Source organism: Oncorhynchus nerka, linkage group LG6, assembly GCF_034236695.1.
Source record: "Oncorhynchus nerka isolate Pitt River linkage group LG6, Oner_Uvic_2.0, whole genome shotgun sequence".
NCBI lineage: Eukaryota > Metazoa > Chordata > Actinopteri > Salmoniformes > Salmonidae > Oncorhynchus > Oncorhynchus nerka.
The window spans coordinates 61,950,934-61,973,718 of NC_088401.1; the positions used below are offsets into that span (position 1 = coordinate 61,950,934).

Here is a 22,785-nt window from a genome sequence, read left to right on the forward strand (position 1 = left end):
CTTCAAAGTGACCCTGATTTAGCCCACTGCATTAAAAGTATGTCAACTAGGTGAGTCTGTTCTATTTCTCAAAGAAACCAAATGGACAATGTACATTGCATGAAGAAATCATTTTATATCTCTCACAAATACAATCTTACCTCTGGACATAATCCCTTCAACTAATGCACTATCACTAATTACTAATCATTCATAGTTCATCAACAATAAGCGTTGGTTAGAGGGCCTCTGCTAGGACTTTGCCTCATCAGTTCAGTTAATCAGTTTAGAGCACCAGCAAACGTTTGAGGTGAAAGGAAATATGAGATGGATCATTCGCAACATTTGATACGATCCAAAGCGGTTTGGCATAATGGTAATGGAAGAGCACAGGTTTCCAGAGGCTTGCCAGCCTGAAATCAGATTGATGTAACTTACAAGAAGGCACTTCGGTCTAAATAGATTATTTTTTTTCAGTTGAAGATGCCCTGCACAGGAAGCTACTTTGTCATAAGAGTCTTTGTCTAGCATTTCCCCCGTGAGAAAAAAACATCAGTGTTATTTATTTCCAAACCATAAAGGGGTTTCAAAATGTCCATACCGTTCCAGGAAAGTATATCACGTTCTACTTCAAATTGACACAGGTGGATGAATCCTTTCCAGCCGGATGTTTCCTGGGCTCAGAGTACTCTTACACATCCTAGATACATTTGGGCCTTGACGTTTTTCTTTAGCAGCATGTAGTAAGACACTATCATGATAGGACCAAATCAATTGGGTTATGCAGCATTTGTTCATCCAAGCTGGGGAAGACACGGCAATTGAATACTAACATCACTGTAACCTTGACTGCCTTGCTGGTATTGACAAAACAATATGTACACACCTATCATCACCCAGGTATAGAAATTACTATCTGCAGCACGCTGTACTCTAAAGCAAGTGCCTCGCTGTGAGAAGGAACCAGGCGTCATGGTAACCTCAGGGGGCAGATGGGACGGCCTTAGCTACGAGTATAACTATGCTTGTCCAGTAAACTACTAGGTTGTTCAATGCAAACAAGTACACCAGATAACATATATTAGGCATTCAGCATGCTGGTTTTGGTTCTGTTAACTGGCAAAGAGATGCCTACAGAAATCATATCACGTATTTTCTCTGTTCAACTCATGGTGATAACTAATGCAATGGGACAAACAAGGGTCAGGGGTTTTATCATTTGCATGCATTTGGAACCTGCCTCCTTCTACCCATTGTACTATAACTTTAGTATGGCTTCAAGTATAGAACAACCACAATGACTTACCACACTAGCTGATGTTATGATTAATTAGAATGAATGAATCATACTACAGCCCTCATTAAAGCGGCAATCAGTGGTTGAAGCAATAACTAAGTGTTTCCCTGCCCCGTTTCGATAAAAAGCTGAGGGATGGTGCTGGAGAAATGTAACCGCTCTCAAATTCATAGACAGAGCTGTGGATGCAAGGACTGACCATCATGATATCACAATTATAGTTTTTAACCATGTTTTGAGGCTTTACAGTGTTAGCGTACATTTAATTTGTTTACAAACATTGGCGTAAACAAGCTAATATTTGGGGTACGACAGTTGAACTAAGTTCATGAGGAATTTAATGGGTACATATCAATAATTTACACAGTAACAGTCAAAAGTCATTCCAGGGTTTTTCTTTATTTTAAAAATTTTCTACATTCTAGAAAAAAGTGAAGACATCAAAACTATGAAATAGCACATATGGAATCATGTAGTAACCAAAAGAGTGTTAAACAAATCAAAATAAATGTAATATTCTTTAAAGTAAACCCTTTGCCTTGATGACAGCTTTGCACAGATTTGGCATTCTCTCAACCAGCTTCACCTGGAATGCTTTTCCAACAGTCTTGAAGGGGTTCCCACATATGCTGAGCACTTGTTGGTTTCTTTTCCTTCACTCTGCAGTCCAACTCATCCCAAACCATCTCAATTGGGTTGAGGGCAGATGATTGTGGAGGCCAGGTCATCTGATGCAGCACTCCATCACTCTCCTTCTTGGTCAAATAGCCCTTACACATCCTGAAGATGTGTTGGGTCATTGTCCTGTTGAAAAACACAATGATATTCCCAATAAGCCTAAACCAGATGGGATGGCGTATACTGTGGTAGCCATGCTGGTTAAGTGTACCTTGAAGTCTAAATAAATCACCAACAGTGTCACCAGCAAAGCACCCCCACACCGTCACACCTCTTCCTACACGCTTCATGGTGGGAACCACACATTAGGTGATAATCTGTTCACCTACTGTGCGTCTCACGAAGACTCTGTGGTTGGAACCAAAAATCTCAAATTCTGACTAATCAAACCAAAGGACAGATTTCCACCGGTCTAATGTCCATTGCTCATGTTGCTCATGGCCCAAGCAATTTTATTCTTATTATTGGTGTCCTTTAGTAGTGGTTTCTTTGCAGAAATTCAATGATAATAAAGGTGAAATTTAAAAAAATAAAAATGAAGGCCTGATTCACGCAGTCTCCTCTGAACAGTTGATGTTGAGATGTGTCTGTTACTTGAACTCTGCGAAGCATTTATTTGGGCTGCAATCTGAGGTGCAGTTAACTCTAATGAACTTATCCTCTGCAGCAGAGGTAACTCTGTGTGTTCCTTTCCTGTGGTGGTCCTCATGAGAGCCAGTTTCCCATAGCTCTTGGTGGTTTTTGCGACTGCACTTGAAGATACTTCCAAAGTTTCATACTTTCAATGTTCCGCATTGACTGACCTTCATGTCTCAAAGTAATGATGGACTGTCATTTCTCTTTGCTTATTTGAGCTGTTCTTGCCATAATATGTACTTGGTCTTTTACCAAATAGGGCTATCTTGTCTATACCACCCCTGCCTTGTCACAACACAACTGATTGTCCGAAACGCATTATGAGGGAATAGAATTACACAAATTAACTTTGAACAAGGCACACCTGTTCATTGAAATGCATTCCAGTTGACTACCTCATGAAGCTGGTTGAGAGAATGCCAAATCTGTGCAAAGATGTCATCAAGGCAAAGGGTGGCTACTTTGAAAAATCTCAAATATATTTCTATTTATTTATTTACAGTGTTTTGGTTACTACATGATTCCATATGTGTTATTTCATAGTTTGATGTCTTCACTATTATTCTACAATGTAAAAAATAGTAAAACAATTAAGAAAAACCCTGGAATGAGTAGATGTTTCCAAACTTTTGACTGGTACTGTACGTCCAAGAATGGATGTAGCAACTGCAGATTGCCCCTTTACAAATGTGGTCTTCAAAGCATTTGCATTCTAATTTGGCACCGTTCCTTCTTACATTCATAACGAACAGTTCTTTTAACTTATTGAAAAGCTGCATCCAATTACTAATGTGTTTATCCAAGAGGAAATGTATGGGCCCCATTATGTATTTTTATTAGACTCCCATTTCACAAGTCTCTCTCTATATAGATATTCTCAATGCAGTGTACAATGGAGTGTACAGTCATTAGGGTTCATTTAGAGCTGTCTGTGTTGTCAAAAGGTAATAGACTGACTATCATTTCCTGAAATGCCTAATGTACTGGTCACTTCTGTGCATTTATTTTTGTCATGTTCCAATATTGAGTGCGCAAAGCAGACATGCATAACTATTCAAAACAGCTGATGTTATATGATATCAGCTGTCACCTGCTTCCTTATTTTTTTACACCTCCATGTTATATTTCAGTATCCCTGCTTTGTATTCAATTTGTTGATCTTTTAAGGGATTCAACAACCTCAGTCCATAACAGGGAGTGAAATATTCTGACTCTCAAGCAAAAATACCCAACTTAAAACAATTTCCAAATTAATTGACATTTACTTGACATAAAACTAGCAAAATCTGGAAGAGTTTTAGGCTTTTAGCCGCCCTTTGAATTAAATCGAATTACTACTTTCAAAGTGAGAAATGAAGGTTTCCTAACTGAATAGATATTCTTCAGAAATTATTTCACTCAAGCTTTTGTTCCAATCCATGCTGAGAACACTCCAACTCTTCGATATAAAGTGCTCAATTAGTTGCCAATATAACCCTGTTATTACCTCCTCTGTTCTGTTCCGGACTGTTCTCTACCACTATGGATACATTCACTTCTCATAAGTGTGTGGAGGGCTTTCAATCAACCACTCCGGTTCCACTTTTTAACACTCGCCTCTATAGAAATACACATATTTTCAATTAGTGTTATACAAAGGTGCCACTGAATCCCATTTATGTGTGAATTGCTATTGGCCTCGAGAGGAAAGTCGCCCAGGTCATTATCCTTTAAATGTGGTGCACTCCCAGATTAGTTTTAAAAATGAACCAAATGTGTAAAATTGGTTTATAATACATTTATACCAGATATACTATAAGTACTGTTCTCAATACGGTGCAGTTAGGCTGTCTTGTGCTTCCTGTGGAATCCAGTTAAACTCTCTGTCACACATATTCAATAAAGAGCATTTGAAACGGCTATTATTACACAGCTTCAACGTTTGTGGTTCCACGCGCTACTGTTATAAATGGTCTGTCGGCCCTCATCAGATTCACCTGTCAGGGGAGTCTGCTCGTAAAATGAAATTATGTCTGGAGTCTAAAATCATGCAACGATAGAATGTCAGGATGGGTGCCTTACTCCTGAAAGAATAGAGAGTAGGTCTCTGCCATCTATGGGAAATTCTTCCAGATATATATTTTTTAAACCTATGAAAATAATTTGTGTACTGTACATGAACTGCATTAGTAAATACTTAATTAGAATGTGGTTAAATGATTATCATTAAAAATCAACAACAGATCATCCATCTCTCATGTTGTGACCGTGATGCACACATCTCCCAAGTACTCAAAACAACACTTTCATGTCTTAAAGCGGATCAAACAACATTACTTGGTTATGTGCAGCAGCCCGGGCGCAGTGGGGAAGCATCTCAAAATGGCGCCACTCTGATCTCTGCACCATGGCCCAGAAACACCAGGGGGCTGCCCCCTGAAATACTGTCACACAGATGCGTGCTGCTGCACTAGGTTAGCACCTGCTACCAGTTCCCCTGCTGAGAGGGCAGGTGGTTCCATAGGATAGCGGGAGAGGGGGGAGGGGAGGTGGGGGTGAAGAAAAAGAGTGAAACAGAGATAGGGAGAGCTAAAAAAGAAGAAGGGAGCAAGAGTCCGAAAGAGGGAGAAAAAATAGAGGAAGGGAGAGATACTGATAGGACGAGAGAGAAAAATAGTGGGAGGGACAGTGAGAAAGAAATGGGAGAGAGAGATGGACTTAGGTGCCTGCCACATCGGTAGGCTGTCTTGGTCATGGATTAAAGAGACGTATTATTCCATCATTTTACCTTGAAATGCTAATGCTAACAATATGATGGCTAATAGGCAGATTACATAGTCAAAGGGTGTTTGTGCTCATTGTTTCTGATGTGCAGAAGGGCTTAGCTCAGGTCCAAATCTACACACTGTATGTTTTGTCTTTTGTCCTCCTCAAGTGTTTCAAATGTCAAACTGATGACGAGGAAGTGAGTTGAGCAATGGAACCCGGCTCTTGCTATTACTTTTGTGCGATGGCCATTTCAAAGAGACGTACACGCTCATGCACGCATGCACACACACACACACACACACACACACACACACACACACACACACACACACACACACACACACACACACACACACACACAGAGGCATGCACACACACACATCAATAGAGCTGCCAGGATTAGCATAGTAAATGTGCTTCATTTCGTCACACTCCTTCTAATTGATTACAGACGATCATCCTGTGTGTATAGCCGCAGACGTTTATCACGCCACTGTGTTTGGTAATCATTTCCAAAAGCATTTCATTTTACCCACCACTGTTAGCAGGCAGTCTGTTAGCCAAGTTAATATTCAGAACACAATACTGCAATACTGCTTTTCAACATTTTGCCATTTTATTCAACAGAAAATGTGTGCCAAAAGGCAGCTTTGTGTTACAGTGGATTTTAGTGATCTAACGCATAATTTTCACAGTAAAGTTCCCCTTTAAAAGAATTCAGGATTAAGGGCAGAGAAATCCATTGGTTTACTAAGAAACTTACTAAAATCATAAGGGATCAAAATGCTATGTGGGCTAAAGCAAGACGGACTGGTTCGGTAGATGATTTGATGGCTTTTAAACATCTTCGAAATATGGGGGTGGCTATGATCCGTAAATTGAAAGCAGACCACTACCTGAAATCTACTTCAGATCATTTAAAAAATCCATCCAAATTTTGGCAAGTAGTCATAAGTTTGGAGTGGAACAAAGATACACCGCTTCCCAAACAATTGTTGGTAGACACACTGATTGTAACTGAGAGAACCTCCATTCTGAAATCCTTGAATCAACATTTTTTAGATGCAAGCAGTTTATTTGAAAAGGTATAATTAAGCCCCCTATGAAATTACCTGACACCCCTGTGCACTCCTTCACCAGATTCTCCTTTTCATCCTTCCCTGTTTCCGAAGTGTGTAAAGCCTTGAAAGAAATTGATGGACAAAAATCCCCTGGCCCTGATGACCTACACCCCTGCTTCTTACACCTAGCTGCAGACATCATTGCTCCCCCTTAACATGTATTTTTAACCTCACGCTTGATGTTAAGGAAATCCCCAAGTTATGGAAATCTGTTTTTGTACTGCCTCTCCTGAAAGGTGGAGATCCTTCGCTACTTGACAACTATCGACACATAATCAAAATGGTTTGTACTGTCAAAGGTACTGGAGTCCTTAGTTAGTAGGCAGCTAAAGGCCTACTTCCAAGAAAACAACATCTTAAATGGAATGCAATCAGGTTTTAGGTCTAGCCACAGCACTGTTTCAGCAACATTGAAGGTTTTAAATGACATCCACTGTGCTGTTGACAAGAAATTACATTGTGTGTCTTTCTTTATTGATTTGTCGAAGGCATTTGACACCGTGGACCATGCTGTGTTAATGCAAAGGTTAAAATGTTGTGGAATTACTGGTCATGCTCTAGATTGTTTTATAAATTACCTATCAAATCGTACACAATGTGTAGTGGCGGATGGTTGTAAATCCATAGAGTCCATAGAGGTGTGCTCAGGTGTTCCACAAGGTTCTATTTCAGGCCCACTGTTGTTCATTTTGTATATCAACAACATTGGGAATCTTTTTGAAACAGCAGATGTTAATTTTTATGTATATGATACTGTTCTATATTCAAGTGGTAGTAGTTTATCTTTAGCTTTTGAAAATGCCCAAAGAGCATTTAACATCATACAAAAAATCTGTATGATTTAAAGCTGGTTCTAAATTCGGGTAAAACAACATGCATGGTATTTTCAAATGCCAGGCATGTTACTAATCATGTCATTGCTACGTTGGCTGGACATACTATAGAGCAAGTTAAAGTGTACAAATATTTGGGTGTGTGGGTTGATGATAAACTGAGCTTCACTCTGCATGTAGAAAACTTGATAGGAAGCTCGTGCTGAGAATAGGTTTTTATTACCGGCATAAGGCCTGTTTTTCTTAGGAGGCCAGGAAGGAGCTGGTACGATGTACATTACTGGCGGTTTTAGATTTTAGTGATGTTATATATCTGCAGGCCTCAACCACTGCCCTGAGAGCATTGTGATCTCCACAGCACTGTTGGCTGGTTGTCATTGACCTTGCGTAGGCTTAAATACTGGTATACACTGATTTATAAGGCCATATTGTGATATTTTATCTCTGTTATTTTTTAATCAGGTCCATAAATAAATATCAATTCCTACTCTAAATTTGCTTCTAACAGTACCAAAAATTAGAACAAGTCATGGTAGAAATAGTTTTAGTTACTCCGTGGTCCTGGAATTCTCTCCTGAACATTTTAAAATTTGATGATCTAGTTTCATTGGTTGAGTTTAAACACTTGATCGATGTATATATCATAGAAGAGTGTAATTGTCTTTTGGACAGCTGTTTTTTAGTCAAGACTTTTGTGTTTTTTAACGTAATATGTAATTTTTGTATTGTATGTGTGTTTATAGTTTTGTTTAATGTTGTGTTAGTGTATGTAAGTTGTTTTGTCTGAAACGTTGTTCCCCCTGCAGCTATTGGAACAGGTCTCTCTTGGAAAAGAGATGTAATCTCAATGAGAAAAACCTGTATAAATAAATGTTCAATTAATAAAATAATATATATAAAATGCTTAATATTCTGTAGATGAGTAGTGGGACTTGATATTCAATCATTCAGATTGTGAACTAACCTTTTGATTGTGAACTAACTTTTTGGCCATTTTATTCAATATCAACTATGTGTGAAATGAAATCATTTGGTGCCTTCTCTCTCGTAAATAGACCCCTATAACCACCGTATGCTCATTCTCATAGACAAGCAGCTCGTAAATAGGCCCCAGTTATTCACTGTGTGCTCAAATCAATATCACTGCACAAATCCTTACTGAACTACCTCAGAAATAGCTGTACCGCCAACCCTTTTCTCTGACCAAACAGTGAGATGAATCCATCAATCATCAACCTTGGAGAAAAGAAAAACAGACATATTACAGATCACTAAGCTCATAATACACTTGACCTCCAACTTTTCACACAAGCTGCTGAATACACCATACATCCTGCCAGATCCGTGAACACCCCTGTTCAGATACCACACTCTTCATTCTCAGTGACATGCTGTACTCTTTCACAGAGAGAGACGTATACTATCCATGACTATGCTTGTCAATTGGGGCTTAGAAATGCCATACAACCCATATTAGACATTTGTGCTATTAGAAAACCATTAATCAGATGCATTAACAAAACAACATGGCTGTGGCAAGGCTGTGGCAATTTAAGTGTTGGCATGGAAAGTGACAGTTAACTAGCTTAATAAATAATTTAGCAGATGCTTTCATCAAAAGGAACTTACAATGTGACAGTGACACGTTGTAATGTGGAGGTAAGGAGGGAGAAGTAGAATGATGGCTTTATAAACTCATGGGTATATTTATGTATCAAACCCCAAATGGCGCCAATAGGCTACTGGGACAGCAGAAAGATTCTTACCAACAGTTGGTGGAGGACCAATCCCATAGCCTGGCACACACTTCATGCCCACAGGTGCCGGATCAACCACCCCAACAAAACACATGAATGTGAGCCCTGATGTAACAAACCAAGAACCAACCTCACAGGTACAACGGTTAGTGAGATAATGCAACATAAAGAACAGAAATTGCAATTACTCACAGTACCCTAGCACCCTTGCTACAATATTGAGAGAATTGGACCCTCAACGCTGGTGTTGTCAGCATCATGCTCCAACCCACTGAGACAGTTGAACCCTTGTTATTTATACTGTTAGCAGTATTGACAAGAAGGGGCTGTAAAAGTTTAATTACACAGAGAACACTTGAAATGGTAAGTCTGTCACATTTTACTAGGTCCAACCTGTACACATTTAGCCATTCGTCCGTAAGTGATCGCAAAAGAGGCATCAAGGCTTAATTTATCTACTTCAGAGGTTTCCACGCGGGTTTAAAAAGTTAAGTGGCAAAGCCAGAGTAGTGCTTGTGATTAAACCTCCTTAATTACCCCAGGTATAATGGCCTATTAGTCGGTCCCTGTAGTTAAAGAGCAAGTGGGAGATGATTGTTTTTATGAGGTACTTTTAGCTTCACCTTTTACAATGTCAGGGTTAGTACTGAGGCCTATCGTATTGAATATACAATTCACATTGGAGAATAATGATATGTCCATGGTTTCTCTTGCAAAAATATGTTGTTTCAATGATTATCCTGAATAAATAAAGGTTTAATAGGAATATACAGTACACCCAAATAAATGTGTATTTGTTTCTCTATTCATTATCTAATATGAATTTGTATTTTTCTGGTTTGTTTCCCTAGACACTTCCTCTTTAAGACGGGCACAGGAACAACCCCTTTCTTCGGCACGGCAACCCCAGGTTACACCATGGCAACTGGGGCGGTGTACTCCACCCCGGCACGTCCACTACCCAGAAACACCCTCTCCAGAGGGGCTTTCAAGTTCAAGAAGTCGCCCAAGCACTGCTCTTGGAGATGCACCGCCCTGAGCGCAGTGGGCATGGCTGTCCTGCTTTCAATCGTGCTCTGCTACTGTATAGGTAACTATGGCCCCTCCTTGTGACTATCGCCCCTCCTTGTGACAATGGTCCCTCCTTGTTGCCTCTCTTTGTAACTATGGTCCCTCCTTGTAACTACTATGGCTGCTCCTTGTGACTATGGCCCATCCTTGTGACTATGGCCCCTCCTTGTGACTATGGCCCCTCTTTGTAACTACTATGGCTCTTCCTTGTGACTATGGCTCATCCTTGTGACTATGGCCCCTCCTTGTGACTATGGCCCCTCCTTGTAACTATGGCCCCTCCTTGAAACTATGGCCCCTCCTTGTAACTATGGCCCCTCCTTTTAACTATGCCCCCCCTTGTGACTATGGCCCCTCCTTGTGACTATGGCCCCTCTTTGTGACTATGGCCCTTCCTTGTAACTATGGCCCCTCCTTGTGAGTATAGCCCCCCCTTTTAACTATGGCCCCTCCTTGTGACTATGGCCCCTTCTTGTGACTATGGTGCCTCCTTGTGACTATGGCCCCTCCTTGTAACTATGGCCCTTCCTTGCGACTATAGCCCCCCATTTAACTCTGCCCGCCCTTGTGACTATGGCCTTTCCTTGTGGATATGGCTCCTCCTTGTGACTGTGGCCCCTCCTTGTCACTATTGCCCCTCCTTGTAACTATGGCCACTCCTTGTGACTATGACCCCTCTATGTGACTATGGTCCCCCAATGTGACTATGGCCCCCCTTGTGACTACGGCCTTTCTTTGTGACTATGGCCCCTCGATGTGACTATGACCCCTCCTTGTAACTATGGCCCCTCCTTGTGATTATGGCCTCTCTTTCTAACTATGGCCCCTCGTTGTGACTGTGACAGCCCCTTGTGAGTATGGCCCGTCCATGTGATTGTGGCCCCTTCTTCTAACTTTGGCTGCTCCTTGTAGGGTGGCCCCTCCTTGTGACTGTGGCCCATCCTTGTGACTATGGCAGCCCTTTATGACTATGGCCCGTCATTTTAACTATGCCCTCCCTTGTGACTATGGCTTCTTCTTGTGACTATGGCTCCCCTTTGTGACTATGGCCCCTCCTTGTGACTTTGGCACATCCATGTGATTATGGCCCCTCCTTCTAACTATGGCCACTCCTTGAGGTATGGCCCCTCCTTGTGACTGTGGCCCCTCCTTGTGAATATGGCAGCCCTTTGTGACTATGGCCCCTCCTTGTGACTATGGCCCCTCCTTGTGACTATGGCCCCTCCTTGTAACTATGGCCCCTCCTTGTAACTATGGCCCCTCCTTTGAACTATGCCCCACCTTGTGACTATGGCCCCTCCTTGTGACTATGGCCCCTCTTTGTGACTATGGCCCTTCCTTGTAACTATGGCCCCTCCTTTTGACTATAGACCCCCCTTTTAACTATGGCCCCTCCTTGTGACTATGGCCCTTCCTTGTGATTATGGCCCTTCCTTCTAACTATGGCCCCTCATTGTAACTATGGCACCTCCTTGTGACTATGGCCCCTTCTTGTGACTATGGTGCCTCCTTGTGACTATAGCCCCCCCTTTTAACTAAGGCCCCTCCTTGTGACTATGGCCCCTCCTTGTGACTATGACCCTTCCTTGTAACTATGGCCCCTCCTTGTGACTATAGCCCCTCCCTTTTAACTATGGCCCCTCCTTGTGTCTATGGCCCCTTCTTGTGACTATGGTGCCTCCTTGTGACTATGGCCCCCCAATGTGACTATGGCCCCCCTTGTGACTATGGCCTTTCCTTGTGACTATGGCCCCTCGATGTGACTATGACCCCTCCTTGTAACTATGGCCCCTCCTTGTGACTATGGCCCCTCCTTGTGATTATGGCCTCTCTTTCTAACTATGGCCCCTCGTTGTGACTATGACAGCTTATGATGGCCCGTCCATGTGATTGTGGCCCATTCTTCTAACTTTGGCTGCTCCTTGTAGTATGGCCCCTCCTTGTGACTGTGGCCCATCCTTGTGACTATGGCAGCCCTTTGTGACTATGGCCCGTCATTTTAACTATGGCTCCCCTTTGTGACTATGGCCCCTCCTTGTGACTTTGGCCCATCCATGTGATTATGGCCCCTCCTTCTAACTATGGCCGCTCCTTGTAGTATGGCCCCTCCTTGTGACTATGGCCCCTCCGTGTGAATATGGCAGCCCTTTGTGATTATGGCCCCTCCTTCTAACTATGGAACCTCCTTCTAGTATGGCCCCTTCTTGTGACTATGGCCCCTCCTTTGACTCTGGCCTCTCCGTGTGACTATGGCACCTCCTTGTGACTCCTTGTGACTATGGCCCATCCTTGTTATTATGGCTCCTCCTTGTGACAATGGCCCCTCCTTGTAACTATGGCCCCTCCTTGTGACTATGACCCCTCCATGTGACTATGACCCCTCCATGTGACTATGGCCCCCCAATGTGACTATGGCCCCCCTTGTGACTATGGCCCCTCGATGTGACTATGACCCCTCCTTGTAACTATGGCCCCTCCTTGTGACTATGGCCCCTCCTTGTGATTATGGCCTCTCTTTCTAACTATGGCCCCTCGTTGTGACTATGACAGCCTATGATGGCCCGTCCATGTGATTGTGGCCCATTCTTCTAACTTTGGCTGCTCCTTGTAGTATGGCCCCTCCTTGTGACTGTGGCCCATCCTTGTGACTATGGCAGCCCTTTGTGACTATGGCCCGTCATTTTAACTATGGCTCCCCTTTGTGACTATGGCCCCTCCTTGTGACTTTGGCCCATCCATGTGATTATGGCCCCTCCTTCTAACTATGGCCGCTCCTTGTAGTATGGCCCCTCCTTGTGACTATGGCCCCTCCGTGTGAATATGGCAGCCCTTTGTGATTATGGCCCCTCCTTCTAACTATGGAACCTCCTTCTAGTATGGCCCCTTCTTGTGACTATGGCCCCTCCTTTGACTCTGGCCTCTCCGTGTGACTATGGCACCTCCTTGTGACTCCTTGTGACTATGGCCCATCCTTGTTATTATGGCTCCTCCTTGTGACAATGGCCCCTCCTTGTAACTATGGCCCCTCCTTGTGACTATGACCCCTCCATGTGACTATGGCCCCACTTTGTAACTAAGGCCCCTCCTTGTAACTATAGCCCCTCCTTCTGACTATGGCCCCCCCATTTTTCTTATGCCTCCCTTGTGACTATGGCCCCTCTTTGTGACTATGGCCCCTCTTTGACTATGACTATGGCTTCTTCTTGTGACTATGGCAGCCTTGTAGTATGGCCCCTCCTTGTGACTATGTTCCCTCCTTGTGACTTTGGCCCCTCCTTGTGACTATGGGCCCTCCTTGTTTACATTGTTGTATTAGTGAGTAGTTCACCATGACCCTCCCTCATTGCTCTGCTCATGCTCTATATACTGTGGTATAAACAGACGACTAAGCAAGCCTCGAGCATTGCTCAGGTGTTGTAGAGGAGGCTCAGCACTCTTAACACCCACTCTCCAAAGATGAAGCTGTGGATAGAAAAAGCATAAGAACTAGCTGGACAACTACTGTACTACAACTTGGCCTTTCAAATATATTATCCTTTCAAATATAAATGGCTTTCCATTCAACGTAAGTGGTGCACCAGCCTTCAGTTCTCAGTAGAGAATTCCTGACAGCACCCAACACACTAAAGTTACAACACTGGATATCTGTTGCACTTCCCAGTCAATTAAACTAAACTATCTAATAGACAAGTTGACTGGACTTTATGGCTTTGAGTCAGCTGAATCAGTGTTGACTGACCTGATGGCTTTATAAACTGTGCTAAATGTGTATTGCTCTTTCAGCATGATCTTGCTGAGCAGATAGCAGACCTTAGAATATCATTCCATCTGCCGTTGTCATATGTCAGTCAGATACAGAGACAATTCATCCTACAGATCCCCAATGATACAGTTTGAATCTGTGTCAGATTATGGCCCCACAGAGTGACATCACTGGCATGACCCAGCCCCATAGAGCAGTATGATTGACATGACCCATCCCCATAGAGCAGTATGATTGACATGACCCATCCCCACAGAGTGACATCATTGACATGACCCATCCCCACAGTGACATCACTGACATGACTCAACCCCACAGAGCAGCATCACTGACATGACCCAGCCCCACAGAGTGACATCACTGACCTAGCCCCACAGAGCAGCATCACTGACATGACCCAGCTCAACAGGGCAGCAACATTGACATGACCCAGCTCCACAGAGCAGCATCATTGACATGACCCAGCCCCATATATTGACATCACTGACATGACCCAGCCCCACAGAGCAGCATCACTGACATGACCAAGCCCCACAGATCAGCATCACTGACATGACCCAGCCCCACAGTGACATCACTGACACGACCCAGCTCCACAGAGCAGCATCACTGACATGACCCAACTCCACAGAGTGACATCACTGACATGACCCAGCCCCACAGAGTGACATCACTGACATATCCCAGCTCCACAGGAGCCCTGAAAGACAGACACAGTTGAAATCCCCCTCGACACCCTACAATGACACTGTCAGAAGAAACAAAATGCCAGCACCCCAGTCACATTAGGTTATCACAAGATTATCACTTGTCATGACTGACCTTCTCAAAACCGATTTGCAACATTGTGACAATGTCATGTGCTGATGGGGCATAACCCCCAAAAAGGGAACTATCCTAAGAAGTTGAAAGCCTTCTTCACCAAAGCATTTTGAGAAGGGGCGAGAGGATGTGAGGAATCGAGAGCTATAAAGATTTTCTGGTGCAACAAAATCTCTTCCAGGAAGTGCTTTCATCTCGACCAGGAAGCTAGGAACACAGGCTTTAGTTTAACGCATCAACCTCACCCATAGGACAAAATTCCCCTTCAGAAGGGGCTTTGTCTGTTTTTTACACCAACCTTTAGCAGCTTGACCACAGCGATAAAATGGGTGGAGATTTATCTGTCCTTTCTGTCCTCCTGAGTCATACACTCTCTTAATCTTGGGCTGTGTGACTTTCCCCTGAACTGCCGTAGCATTCTCATGGTGCTGAAGGGAGGACAGGATAACATGCTCGTACAGAGAGAAATATGTCTGGAGAAATGAGGCAATGGAGAAAAAGTATGGAGAGTGCTCTCCATAGCAAAGGGCCATTATAGTGGCATATTAATATCCATGTATATTATCTCTATCATCTGGACCCGCCATGTTTTTTTGATTCATGATATCGTGCTCTGTCATTGGTTGCATGTGATTTTGCTGTGCATGTTTGGTGGGTTGGCTTGTTTCTGGATTTCTCGTGTATAGCTTATGAGTGCGCCAATGGCTTTAAGGTGTGTGTGTTTGTGTGTGTGTGGTGCATGAGTGTGTTTCCTGTGTGGGAGTTCTTTTGATTGTGAGTGTGTGAGTTAAACAGATACAGGCCTTCTTTGCCAGTTGCCTCAGGTTGAGTTTTTCACCTTCCCCTCTTTCATCTGCAGCCAAAACACCTGCCAGGTGCGATGTCTTAAATAGCTTATGTATGCACTAGCACACTCCGCCTCTGCCAGCCCACAGATAAGAACACAGTCCGATACATACGTACAAGCACACATCCTTCTGCCTTGGTCGCTCTCTCTCTGTCTCTCTCCCTCTCCAATTCTGTATTCTCTATGATTCTGCTTCATCCCTTGTGAGTTAGCTATGTTTTTTAAGCAGTCAATACCCCATACCCTCCCCTGCCCGTTTGAAAAAAGTTCCACCTCAGATCAAAACACTGGGAAATCAGAGTTTTGCCTCCTCAGCACGACACCCCGGCTGGCGATCTTTGAAGGAGCCTCGCCCTCTCACTGTGTTCATAGAAGCCCCAGTTTCCCCAAACAACAAGACATGCAGCTTAATAGCAATCTATTCAGAGACAGAGGTTGGAGGAAGAACATGGCGGTTTCGTTGGTTACGCACGAGAATTAGAGAGTTTGAGGCTTGAAGCCTCTTTGACCTTCTTTCTGACGCACACAAATACATACACTTGGGGATTCCAGATGCTTTGATTTGGGCTGTCATTATGTTGCTGCACGTTGTCCACCTCCTCCTGTCTGTTTGGTGACAATATTTGAGTTTTTAAATAGAACGTCCCGCTGCGCTCTTTGATGCAGTGCTGTTTGTGTTAATGAACAGCGCTCCCCAAAGAGACACAACAGTGTTCCTCGTCTCCTCAGTATTGATTGAGCTTGCTGTGTCTGGCCCCTGTTGTGTTTTACAGTAGAGCACTTAGCCTATATGTGGCGCACCCATAGTAAGGTAACCTAGTACAAAATAATTCCTACTCTTTAGTATTTTTCAGGCATGTTTCTTGAAGATACAGGGAAGAATAGGAAGGAAAGAGTGAAGGAAGGAAGGAGGGAGGGAGGGAGGGAACTGAGTCATGACCACTTTCATGTGCTGAGTGTGGGGGTGCTAACTGCCAGGCCACCACAGGGCACAAAATGATGTATTGTCTGATCTATTTTTCCTAGAAATGCTGTCCAGCACGTATTTAGTTTTGTAATGATTTGATTGATTGCCCTAACCCTAGCATATTCCACTATTTTTGTTCACTTTACAGCAATGCACTTTTTCGGCCTCAACTGGCAACTTCAAGAAACGGAAAACAAACCAGCGGTTGAGAACGGAGGGGGGAAGGCTTTGCCCACTCAACCAAGCATAGTGACAGTACTCTCAGTTGACTATGGTAAGGACCTTAGCCCTTTACCTACTTCTTTACCTACTTGTTATATCTGTAGATTACATTTGGGGAAGGAACACATCTTTTTGATTATGTTTCTAGCCTTTAATTGCACTGGATGCTTGTTTGTTTGTCCATTTTGCTTTGTGAATTTTATGTGTATGGCTCAGCACAAAAACGGTCCCAGACTGGAGCCTATCCTATACTGTAGGTACCTTCTGAATTGTAATCGATAGAGTCCAAACAGCTTTATCACATTCAGCCTTTACCAGTAGGTGTCTGTCATTTTGTATGCAATGTCTGCCACATGCATGCCACCTTTCTTCACCTTTACAAAAAGAGGCCACTGATTTAATTTAAATCTCTTAAGGATTGGACCATTTAAAAAAAATGTTTTGCCTAAAATGACATACCCAAATCGAACTGCCTGTAGCTCAGGATATGAATATTCTTGATACCATTTGAAAGGAAACACTTTGAAGTTTGTGGAAATGTGTAACACATAATATAACACATTAGATCTGGTAAAAGATAATACCAACAAAAAAACATGCGTTTTCAAATATTATTTTTTTCATCATCTTTGAAATGCAAGACAAAGGCCATAATATAATATTGCAGTTTTGGAACAATTTAGATTTTGGCCACTAGATGGCAGCAGTGTGTGTGCAAAGTCCCATATTGATCCAGTGATGCATTGCAATACTGCACAGTATTTTGTAATAACCAAACATTTCAACCAAACAAAAACTCTGGAGGTCCATTGTAAGAAAGATATTTATCCTAAGTGGTTTTTGAAATAAATATCAGGCAAAAATGCTTTAAATGTGTTTCATATGAGAATGACTCATGCTCAAGTGTTTTTTTGTTTTGCTTGCTAACCTTTTAAAAGCATCACTTCTTTGTCCTGTTGTTTTGTTACTGTACCAGGTACTGAATCAGCTAGTACATTTAGATCCTAGACATTTAGCAGTGAATCACAAGTACCACACAAAAGATAGGGAAATCAATGTCGAAGAACAAGAAGGCCCGCACACTCATTAAGCTCCCAATTCACCGCTTTTTTGACTACGGTTCGATCTGAAACTGATCTTCGTCAGGTCAAAACAATATATAGTAATCAATGGTGAAACAATCTGTTCCAGTCTCATAATGGAGCAATCAGCTGAGGTCTATTTGAGTGGGAATAAAGAAGTTTCTATCATCAACTGTGCCAGGAAATAGAAATACCTGGAACTACTGAAGCTGTCTGGTATTTCCATGTTTGACTGACCTAATATCTATGAGGGCCCGGGATACACACTGGGCCAGGGATATAGACTGGGAGTCGTGTCTGCATAATTTTATTTAAATTAAGGTAATATTGAGAAATATTATTTTGTGGAAAATGGAATCAATGCAGATAAAAAATGTATACAACTGTGGTGAGCTTGACCTCACAAAATGTCCATCTAGCTTTATCTCAGTGTTCTCTCTTTCTCCCCTCCAGGCAGGACTGGTGCGGACCATCAGGAGAACAACTCCATTGACACCGGGCAAGTGGAAGTGGGGCGAAGGGTAGGCCAGGGAATACCGCCTGGGGTGTTCTGGCGCTCTCGGCTGGCTATGGAGCAGCCACGCTTCCTGAAGTTCAACATCTCTGTTCAGAAGAATGCACTGGTTGGGGCCTACGGGAGGAAGGGTCTCCCACCATCTCACACACAGGTAAATGGTACATTAGTTGGGTAGGGTGTATGGCAACTGCTCGGCTTCCAGCCTCGGACCGCAAGGCACTACAGAGGGTAGTGCATACGGCCCAGTAAATCATTGGGGCCAAGCTTCCTGCCATCCGGGACCTCTATACCAGGCGGTGTCAGAGGATGGCCCCAAAAATGGTCAAAGACTCCAGCCACCCTAGTCATACACTGTTCTCTCTGTTACAGCAGCACAAGCGGTACCAGAGAGCCAAGTCTAGGTCTAAAAGGCCTAACAGCTTCTACCACCAAGCCCTAACACTCCTGAACAGCTAATCAAAGGGCTAATCCAGACCCCTCTTTTATGCTATGCATAGTCACTTTAACTCTACCTACATGTACATATTACCTCAATTACTTTGACTAACCTGTGCCCCCGCACATTGACTCTTTACCGGTATCCCCTGTATATAGCCTCGCTATTGTTATTTTACTGCTACTGTTTAATTTTTTGTTACTTACATTTTTTCTTTCCAATTTTTTTAACTTATCAATCAACTTGTTTTTCTTAAAACTTCTTAAATCATTGTCGGTTAAGGGCTTGTAAGTAAGCATTTCACTGTAAAATCTACACCTGTTGTATTTGGCCCAAGTGACAAATACATTTTGATTTGATTTGTAAAAATCTGACTGGATGGTTTTTGCCATGCTCATAATATTCCTCTTTTCAGTCTTATTTTTAAAGTTTTTACAATGGAACGACTGGATTCTGATACTTTGGGTCAGAAGGTAGCCTAGTGGTTAGAGCATTGGGCCATTAACCAAAAGGTTGCTGGATCAAATCCCCGAGCTCACAAGGTAAAACTATTTTGCTCTGAACAAGGCAGTTAACCTGACATTCCCTGGTAGGCTGTCATTGTAAATAAGAATTTGTTCTTAACTGACTTGCCTGGTTAAATTTAAAACATAATAAAGGGGTCATGGCTGGGTAGTTCCACTAGACTGGTGCCTTTTGAGAAGAAAAAAACACATTGATTTCACTTCATTGTAACATTATGTCATATAGAGCACATGTTCAACTTAATAAACAAAATAAGTCCCTAATTAAGTGCCAAATAAAGTAACAGGGTTGACCGTAACAGGTTTGACGATTTCATCTTAAATCAGCCATAAATTGAGACAGGTGGAATGGAAGCTTGTTGTGTGCAACACAGTGTCCATTGAATGCAAGCTTCACCAAACAAATGTCACTGTTAAAACATTTCTAGCCATGTTATGCATGACCCGCTCAGTTTTCCACCACAAAACGCCATAAAATGGCCAAAAAGAGTAGAATCACCTGCTTTTACACCATGATTGGACTATTAGATAGATGTTAAATCTGTCTTTTGAAAAAACAAAATGTTTAAGGGAATAGTTTTACCATATTAATATGAGAGTTCAGTTCACGTAACTGGGTTGACCTTAAAATGAGACAGATGTAAATCAATCACTAATCACACACAAAAAAAATAATCTTCAGAAATTACTTTTAAATAATAACTAGGTCAATGATGGTGAAAACTTTGGTGGTAAGTGGGTTAAAATCTTCCTAGAAGTGACAGGGGGACATGTCAAAATGCTGAATTTTGGCACTTTAGCAAGCCTTAAAAAATATTGATTGAATTTTCCATGTGATCTATATTGAAGGGCACTTCATTTAATATTACAGGCTTTTAAAATTCAATATTGGTGCACATTTTATATCTAAAATATCAAAGGGACACAAAAGGCACTATTTTTGTGGAATGACCTGGCTATTTTCCACTTCACCCTAGAGAAAAATCTTTCAACTTCACCTTCTTGACATTCTCTGACTTGAGTTGAAGAAGAGCCTCTTTCGTGTGCCGGAAATTGGGCCACTATCGAATGAAAAAAAAGTTAAATACAAATGACAACAGGAAAGAAGGGATTACTCTTCCATGGTAAAAGAAAAAAGGAACCCAACTAAATCAAATCCAACAAACAGAGAAGCCTCCTTTTATGTCCAAGGCAATTGCTGCGCAGGCCGCTCAAGACTGTCAATGCCTAGACACGAAGTCAACCGCCACTGCCTTAGAAACGGTCCGTTAATTTGCCAGGGCAATAAATCGATGCGTTTACTTAACTTAGCATGAAAGACCCCAATGAGACCCCAATGAGAGATATTGACCGTTGGTTACATTCACAGCTTGAGGAGAGGAACAACTTTAAAGTGCGTCACCAATCGCTCAAAAGAAAATAATACAACTACATTTGTTCGTAAGTGTCTTACTCTGCATGATTCATCAATTGTCTTAAACTAGGTTTTGTGAAGAAATGATCAACACTAGTTTGAATTCCTGGCTCGGCTCGGCTTGGCCTCTTGTTCATTATTATTTGCTCCTATTGTTAGATTGAGATAAGCCTTTGCCAAGCAATCAAGATGTACACACTGGCCTGGGAGTAAAGGAATGGTTGGGTTCTAGACTTTTATTACTTGGCCCCCTGGCCACCAACACATAAAAAACTGCCTACATCCACAGGTCAATATCTCTTCTCTGCTCCTCTCAAAAGGGTTTAAACCACTGAGTGTTGACTTCTCTCACCCTAACTTTAATGCTTTATTTCCTATCCATACTGAGTCAGTTGGAGGGATGCTTGGTGTCGTTTCCGATACTAATTCCTTTTTTAATGTGCCCTTTTCTACTTTCAACTCCCTGTGTTGTGTTCGTTTGTGTGAATTAAACACTGTTAGCATGCAGAATGAAAAGGATCAGTCTCCTGGAAAACTCTAATTTACTTTGACTCAATTAAATTGTGGCTAGCTCCTTTAATGTCAAATTAGGACATTTTTTAAACAGAGATTTTCCCTCTATTCACCTGGAACTACAGAATGTCACTGTTATTGTAAATGTTTATACATTTACATAAATGTATATGTCGCACATCATATGTCATGAAGTGACCCATTACTTAGTCCTAACTGACCTCTGCTTGACCTTTCTTCAGTATGATTTTGTGGAGCTGCTGGATGGCAGCAGGCTCATCGCCAAAGAGAGGTGGGCTCCCACGGCGCAGGAGACCAGGGGGCGGATGGAGCGCCAGGTCAGCCTCCACCAAGCTGGCTTCATCCAGTATCTGGACTCTGGGGTGTGGCATCTGGCTTTCTACAATGATGGGAAAAGCCTGGAGACAGTATCATACAACACCATCATCCTGGGTAAGCATAACATGGAAATAATGTAAAAAATTGATGTAGAAATGGATGAGGTGAATATTTTCAATTATATTGAATTGCTGGAAAAGGCACTTGGAGAACGTTTTCCACAACTAAGAGAATAACTGGGTAGTTGACAGGCCAGATCAACATATACAATAATCAATCATTTAAACTGGATCTACAGACTAGATAATGCAAGCAAAATGTGTTGTTGGGCTTTTGGCTTAATGAATTGTGTTATGCACATTTTATGTCTCTACATTTCAGGAATATCGCTATCCCTTAGGCTTTTCATTGGTGTGCGTGCTCAGGAATTGTACTGTGGGAAAACTGAAAACATGCTAAGTTAATGTTTTGCATTAGGGAATTCCATCGATACATTTCTAAAGATATGAAGTTATCGAAATCCAAGGTCAAAGTTGCCCGGATGTGTTGAAACTGACAGCCCAGTAGTGTACATCCAATGCAAGTCTTCAAAAGCAATAAAAACGAAAAAGTTTTCCCACTTAACACAATCGAAAGGAGCTCCCAGCCTAGGGGGAGTGCCCATTATGAGCGCTGGTCTGTTGAACGAACACAAGACGTGTCAGTGGGATATGTCAGATTAACTTCAACTCAGAGAGAGGATTTACAAAGATTGATCCCGTTGCTTGTGTGGGCATGATCAGTCATGAGATTTTCATGCGGAGAAAGAAATGTCAAAGAACTAGAAATGCACTGTGAAATGTAAAATGTTCGTGATGGGTTGCATTCGTGATGGGCAAGACGGCATGGGGACTTGTCAGGCTACAGCAGATGAGAGGTACACACATACCAACATAGAGTACACTGTGCATTCATGCAATAAGCCAGTGTTTCCCAACCCTGGCCCTCCAGTAGCCCCAACAGTACACATTTTATTGTAACCCTGGACAAGCACACCTGATTCAACTTCTCAACTAATCATCAAGCCTCAACGAGGTGTGTTTGTCCAAGGCTACAACAAAAATGTGTACTGTTGGGGGTACTCGAGGACCAGGGTTGGGAAACACTGCAATAAGAGAATGTGGCTGTGTGGAAATGTAAGATGGAATAGTATGTGACATCATAGTAGTGATATGAAATC

The 22,785-nt window shown here is 42.4% G+C and overlaps 1 protein-coding gene across 1 annotated transcript in view; it reads left to right on the forward strand.

Annotated features, from left to right (window-relative positions):
• Positions 1-22,785, forward strand: part of si:dkey-237h12.3 (teneurin-3) — a 172,077-nt gene that overhangs the window by 83,729 nt on the left and 65,563 nt on the right. Inside the window, exons 5-8 of the mRNA XM_065019761.1 lie at positions 9,901-10,139; positions 16,668-16,793; positions 18,277-18,491; positions 21,470-21,680. Coding sequence (XP_064875833.1) covers positions 9,901-10,139; positions 16,668-16,793; positions 18,277-18,491; positions 21,470-21,680 — 791 coding nt within the window. The remainder of the gene's footprint in view (positions 1-9,900; positions 10,140-16,667; positions 16,794-18,276; positions 18,492-21,469; positions 21,681-22,785) is intronic.